Raw genomic sequence first — 6,942 nt, 5'->3', positions numbered from 1 at the left:
TCGCTAAACTGTTCTACGGTGAAGTGCTCGACTTCGCGTGCAGGACATCGGGCTATCGAAGCGGGGGTGCCATCCCCTCTGCAGAGGATCAAAATTGTGGTGGCATGTCTTCGGATCATCCCCAGGGATGTCTCCCAGACCGTCGCCAATAGCCCGTTCTGCAGCTCGAATGTGACGTAAATGAACTACAACAACAACCTTAAGGGGTGAAAAGAATAATTCACACTCTATCCGATTGCCTTGGAAACTAACAGACTATTGTTATTGCATGAGGTGCACGCACTTCCGATCACCGTAAAAAGAAAACGAGAACTTGATGAGTAAGTTTTTTACGGATCAGGTTCTTATTCCCCATTGAAAACGATCGGTTTCGTGTACCATGAGCAATAAGAATAGCCTTTACGCGTAAGATGAACTATTCGCACACGCGCAAATTGTATTTACGTGCAATTCCATGTATGAATCACATGCAGTGAGAATAACCAGGTGTTTATTGTCAAGTGAAGTTTCGCGTGTGGATTTTTCGCATCCAGAAGGAATGGCCCCTAATATCACCTTTACATTTAAACTTTAAAAACAACAGCGACCTGAAATTTTGTACTACGTTTTGTAAATTAATTACTTTCAAGTTATTCTTAAGCATAATCGGACTCTTGAAAAGCATTGAAATTATGAAATTTTTTTTACCATTTAAAACTTGTTTACGTTTGAAATTTTAGTAATCTGGCAACTAAAAAATCCAGCCGAATGTAAACTAAACTTGTAGTTAGTTTTTCTGATGTTTTTGTTCTTGATCTAATCTACCGATTCAGATATATATGAATTTATTGTAAATGTTTTAATTAATTTTGTATACTACTCAAATGTATTGAAAGGTTTTTGTATTAAATGATATTCTACACAAAAAATTATGATCATCTTCTAACCTGTCTGTACAAAAGCATATTTTAAGTTAATACCATTAAAGTTTATTTAATTTTTATAAAACAAAATATTTACGTTTGTAAAAGTTTTAGATTTTATTATGCAAGTCTATTTCAAGAGGTATATTTAATTACGTTTTGCCATTAAAATATCTTGCATGTTAAGATTTTGCTCTGAGTTTTATTTTTGTATATTAGATACTATTTGTACCCTTGCTCTTCACGTTAAATTTATATTATCTTTAAACAATTGTTGTTAATTTATATGAGTCAACTTTGAATTATTGTGTTTTACTAATTAATATCAGAACTATTTACAAATTTTTTGCCCTCCTTCAAGGAAATCTTTCAAATTTTTTGAGTGGCTTAGCAACAACAAATACACATATGGAGAGTAGTTATACTCAGAGTTGTCAAGGTTTAGGACAGAATGGATTAATCCACGGTTTAAACCGTCCTGTCCGAGACTCTTTGTCCAAAACTGTTCAAAACCTTTTTACTCAAATTATGTTACAATTTCAAAAAAATATTGCGAAAAATAAAATTTTAATTTTTGATCAGGAAACAAAATGAAAACAAGTTTTGGTTTTATTAAAAAAGTTTATTATTATTTATAATATTGCATTATTTGTCCTTATGCAAAAACATAATTTATAAGTATTAAAAGCATATTTATTCATATTTAAGGGATAAGATATTCACTTTTGTTGTTCAGTGAATTGTGGAGCTTCAAAAGTTATAAATCTTTTCCTATTATATTATTTTAATAAGTGTAAGCAAATTGTATAAAATGTATCAAATATTTATTGATGTAATTATTATGCATGCAATGGTTACACATATAAAATTTTACCTTTTACCAATATTCAAGGTTGTGGACTCTTTAAGACAGTTTAGGACAGTTTTAGTCAGTTTAAAACAGTAAAACCCAAGTGTCCTGTCCAAAACTGGTTTAGGACGTCCAAAACCCCAATCCTGGATAATTGATTCGAATTTTTTTTAAATTTAATGTCTCCTCATGAATAAATTTAAAAAAAAATGACTGTGATGAAATATTTAGTTGTAAATAAAAATTAAAACTAACTAGATGCTTTCAATTTAAATTTTGTAAGATTTATTCCAGTTTTTAAATAACTTTTTGTTTGTAATTTCATGACATTTATTTTTTAGAATGAAGAAACACATATTATTCTTGAATTTCTTTCAACATTTAAAGTAAGTAGTAAAAGTGTATTGGTTTTTGATTAACAAATTGACCTGACTTTATCTAAGATTTTAATGTGTTATCTAAGTTAATGTGGAATTTCTAAGCAGTGACCTGTGAGAAACTATAAAAAAAAATTTCGAAAAATTCGCAGAAGGCGACCAACTTCATGAAAAAGTATAACATCATCTTTTAATAAGCATTCTCATATTTTTTTGTATATTTAAAATCTTTTTCGGGGTTTCGTGATCATAGTAGGGTTAAACAGATACTGAAATATCCCATGTAGTCTTGTATTGAAACTAAAATTTCAGCTTTAGATTTAAATCTTACTTGTATGATAGTAAGATAACCTAATTATGTTATAATTCTTTGCTTATTTTCTAATCCAGGTAATTATGTATTGCATACTTACCAGTTGCTGTAGGGGTTGATCACAATGTCAGATTTACATGATAGTAATGTCAGATTTACATGATAGTGATTTCTATATATAAAGATTATTTACTTAGAATAATAGTGTTGAGTCAATTGTTAGTAGGATGTCTTGTTGGCATTTACATGTTTAGCAAAAACGATAAAAATTATATTTAATTTTTATTGTAGAATTTTAATCTGTGTAAAGTAATTTTAACAAGTTATATCCTTAATTAATGAAAAATTTACTAATTAATATCCCCACTCATTGTTTATGTTTTTTTAATCATTGCTCCTTTTTCCATTGCAGCAAATTACTTTAGACGTTTAATGCGTAGTTGTTCTTATGATCGTGAAACTAAATAAAAAAAGATACAGTGTTATGTAGCTTATTTTCTTTTCAATTAATCTTTTACTGTAGTTTATTTATTTATTTTGTTTAGATTTAAATATAAAATTACATTTTACTTGATTTGTAAGTATTTGTACTCTTAAGATTAGTGTTAGAAGCAAATTTAAAAAGTAAAGTTCTAAGCTTGTATATTAGCTTTCAAATTAATGTGTTCTCTCTTTATACATTGTTTATTGTCTTGTTTTAATTGCAGCAAATTACTTCAGATGTTTTATGTAGAACAGTTCTTTTGATCTTGAAAAAAATGTAAAGTGATGTGAAATTTGTTTTTATTTTTATAGTAAAATAATATGTGACTATCTTGATTCGGTATTACAGTAGAGTCCCGATTATCCGAGTTAATGTGGACCACGACTAACTCGGATAACTGAAAAACTCGGTTAAAACGAAGAGTATAAAAAAAGAAAGAAAAAGAGTTGGTATATACAGTAAATGTATTATGTAAATGTATAATACAGTAAATGTATTATATTTAAGAAATATAAAATTTATACGAGTATACCACATATAATTCCTATTATTATTAAAAAGCTTACTTGAAAAAACTTAAAAAGTATACTTAGCTAGAATTAAAGAGTTTTTACTTAAAAAAAGTTCTTAATCGTTTTTTGTTTTACATAACTTTGGTGCTTTTCTGCAGCAATGTTTTGCCATTTTTTAGGGATAACGGGAAGGCTGGTGTCGCCTCTTTTTGTTGTTCTATGTATTCAGTAGCATTTTCGGCAGCTTTTAGTTCATCTGTGTGGGAGATTTTTATATGTTGATTTTCATCGTCACTATCTTCATCATCTTCGCTAGGTTCATTTTCATTATTGATGATATTAATGATCATTATTTCATGGGATCAATTTGTTAGATGTTGTTTTCCTGAGTGTTTGGAAGATAAAATTCAGACTTATTTTTCGGCGGTATTTTTAAAAATAAAAAATAAACTAGAACAAAAAAATCCTTAAAATATTTGATAGCTCGGTTAAAGCGGAAGCTCGGATAACCGGGGCTCGGATTATTGGGACTCTACTGTATTTATTTAAATTTTTAATTATTTTTCTATAACAGGAGTTAAAATTTTATTCTGGTTAAGGGAGCATTAATCATGCTTCTTTAACCAGAAAAATTTATTTACAGTAATTAAAACATAGCACTTAAAGTGTTATGTTTTAATTATTGTAAATAAATTTCTGCATTACGAGCTGTATTTCCCCTTTAATTAAGAAAATAGCAATGAGTCATTTTTAACCTTAATTTTCAATTTCATTTTATGTATGTTCTCTTTAATTTAGTAAAAAGTAAAAGTTGTGATACAGGGTTGCCACTCCACAAGGGAAAACCTGGAAAATGCAGGGAATCTAAAAAGTACCTAAAATAACAGGGAAAATGTTGAGAATTTTGAGTTTTTCCTTACAAACTGGGAAAGTGCAGGGAATTTTATTTCTTATTTTAGTCTTTTAAAAAGTGGTGACCATTCAAAGCGCATACTATGGGATATTTAAGGATGATTCGTCTGCTTTACTAAATTATTTCATGTACTATAGCATTATTTGTTTTAAGTAGGTTAAGCTGTTTCTTATTTCTTTAAGTTTTTCCAACCATTAAAACTTGTATAGTTAGCCTAATATAGCTCAGTCAAGAGCACAGTAATTGTGCATTTCCTTTTAATTATATGTCCCACAGTGGACTGATCTTTAAAACACGATTCCCAGCAGATCACCGAAGTCAAGCATCACTGGCTGCAGTCAGCGTGCGGGTGGGTGACCACTTGGATTAGTCTGTGTAGAGACCGAGGGTGTGCGGTATTGGTCATTGTTTAACTGTTCTACCGTAAAGTGCTCAACTTCGCGTGCAGGTTGTTGGGCTACCGTAGCAGGGGTGCCATCACCTGTGCAGAGGATCAAAATTGTGATTGCATGTCTTCGGATCATCCTCAGAGATTTTTCCCAGACTGTCGCCAATAGCCCATTGTGCAGCTCTAGTGCGACATAAATGAACTACAACAACAACTTTTGATTATATTGTGTATAATGCGTACAGGGTTAGCAATAAATATTTCCTTTATATTGTGTATAAGTACAGGGAAAACACAGAATTGTGCCAACCCTGTGATATTAGTATTATGAAACTTAGTTTTCTTTCAACCGATCTTTTTCTGTATGTATGCATTTTGATGTTCACTGTAAAATATTTTATCTTATTTTCAGGTTTGTATGAAGTTCATACATAAAGTCTCTAATCCTATTTTCCATGTAAGTAGATTTATGATAGTTTATCAATATCTGCCTTGTTATTTTACATTATATGTTGTATCGAGTTTTTAATTTCCTCTGGAAGTAATAGATTTCTTCAAGACACAGGAAAAAACTGGAAAAAAGAAACAGAAGAAAGAAAAGAAACAAGAATTATTAAAATAGCTCAAATTAAATTTAATATAGTAATTGAAAGTTTAATGATTTTGCTTATTTTTTTTATTAAAAAATAACTTTATTTTTTATTTTTTGCAGTTGTATTGAGAATTTTAAAATTTATATATCATATTAGTGTTGGTTTAAGTATTCTATGTATTAAGTAACTGGTTTGATTATAAAAATTAGTTGGGTATTTCTAACTGGGAATTCATTGTCCGTTTTTTAGTAATGTATGTTTTCACGTGATTTGTTGATTTAATAGTATTAATAAAATTTATTTTTGTTATTTTAACAGTTCGATATATAATTATAAAATTAGTGTTCATCATACTTATTTATATAACATATTGAAGAACTAGTTATTTAAATTTGTTTATGAAATTCATGAAAAAAAGTTTCCAGTTGCTGCTTTTTAGTTTTCATTTATTTGAAAATGATCTTTTGAATAGCTTGTAAATGATTACTATTATTTAACTTGATTGCAATAATAAACTGTTTAAATATATGAGAATTTTTTTTGGAAAAAAAGTTTCTTTTACTTGGGTTGGAAGAAATCTATTTTTTTCCGAGGTAGGTTTTTCCACTGCGAAAACTGCATTCTTAAATTACTCGTATCATTCTTTTACCATCTTGTAAGATGATAAGAGCTTTATTTTAGTTTTATATTTTGAAACTAAAAAAATTTTGAACTTTTTGTTAAATTTTACATAAGTTAACTTTTAACTTATTTGTTTTTAATGGAACACTCATCATATTCGTGATAATTTTTTACTAGTCTCATTCAGTAACTGTAATTTTAGTGCAATAAGTACTATTACACTACTAATTACTTTATATTTTTTTGATTATGTATTAATCAATATATAAATGTAATATATCTATTTTAGGATTATCTCGTTTTTAATTGCTTTGACTTTATGGCTATATTTGTTCAAATTGATAATTCAAAAATTACTAAATTTGTTTGTTTGGCTAAATTTTATTTTTTAATTATCTTTAAAACTTTTCTTCACTAAATTTACTTGCAAAAATTGTATGCTGTTAAATTGAAATTTTTGACGTTTTGTTATATTGGGTTGTCTAAAAACTATAAAACATGTATATGTTTTGTGCACTATAACTAGATGGGGAACTGAATTTAAATGAACGATATTTTGAAAACTTCAGGAAACTTTCAAAACTTCTGGTGTATCCCTCCACTTATGCCAATGAGGTGATGTTAAAACAGGCTTTATTTTTTAGGAGTTTTTGTTATTGTGTTTAAATCTACATGTAATTTTATCATTCATAAAAGTTTACTTTAGCTCTAAAATTCTAAAAGGTTGTAAGCCTTAAGTTAATTTTATAAAATTAATTTTACAACATAAAGCACAAGTTTGAATGTTATCTCTTATTTGACTATATTAAATTTGCATGAAATTTTGTTGTTATTCATTTATTTATTTATTTTTGAGGTATTTGGAGTTATCCAAACTCTTTTTTATTTGTCCACTTCGTTTGTTTGTCTATATTTAGAAAAAGTAATTCTTTTATGAAGATCACAGAATTATGTACAAAAATGTATCTGTGCTAAGTAGACCTGTTTAA

The 6,942-nt window shown here is 28.2% G+C and overlaps 1 protein-coding gene across 5 annotated transcripts in view; it reads left to right on the top strand.

Annotated features, from left to right (window-relative positions):
• The first annotated feature begins 555 nt into the window (after positions 1-555).
• LOC107450578 (histone-lysine N-methyltransferase SETD2) overlaps positions 556-6,942 on the top strand; it is a 55,948-nt gene continuing 49,561 nt past the window's right edge. Inside the window, exons 1-3 of one of the 5 annotated variants that reach the window (XM_071188291.1) lie at positions 556-765; positions 2,094-2,138; positions 5,152-5,196. Coding sequence is in view for 2 of the 5 variants with exons in the window: in XM_016066402.3 (XP_015921888.1) it covers positions 5,158-5,196 (39 nt within the window). In the remaining 3 variants the exon portion in view is untranslated. Of the gene's footprint in view, positions 1,045-2,093; positions 2,139-5,151; positions 5,197-6,942 lie in introns of all 5 variants that reach the window. The other 4 variants (XM_016066402.3, XM_016066405.3, XM_071188290.1 and 1 more) reach the window with 4 other exon arrangements.

The sequence above is a fragment of the Parasteatoda tepidariorum genome, chromosome X2 (genome assembly GCF_043381705.1).
Source record: "Parasteatoda tepidariorum isolate YZ-2023 chromosome X2, CAS_Ptep_4.0, whole genome shotgun sequence".
Lineage (NCBI taxonomy): Eukaryota > Metazoa > Arthropoda > Arachnida > Araneae > Theridiidae > Parasteatoda > Parasteatoda tepidariorum.
The sequence above is the reverse complement of the archived record's forward strand: the minus strand, read 5'-3'. Positions and strand labels throughout refer to the sequence as shown.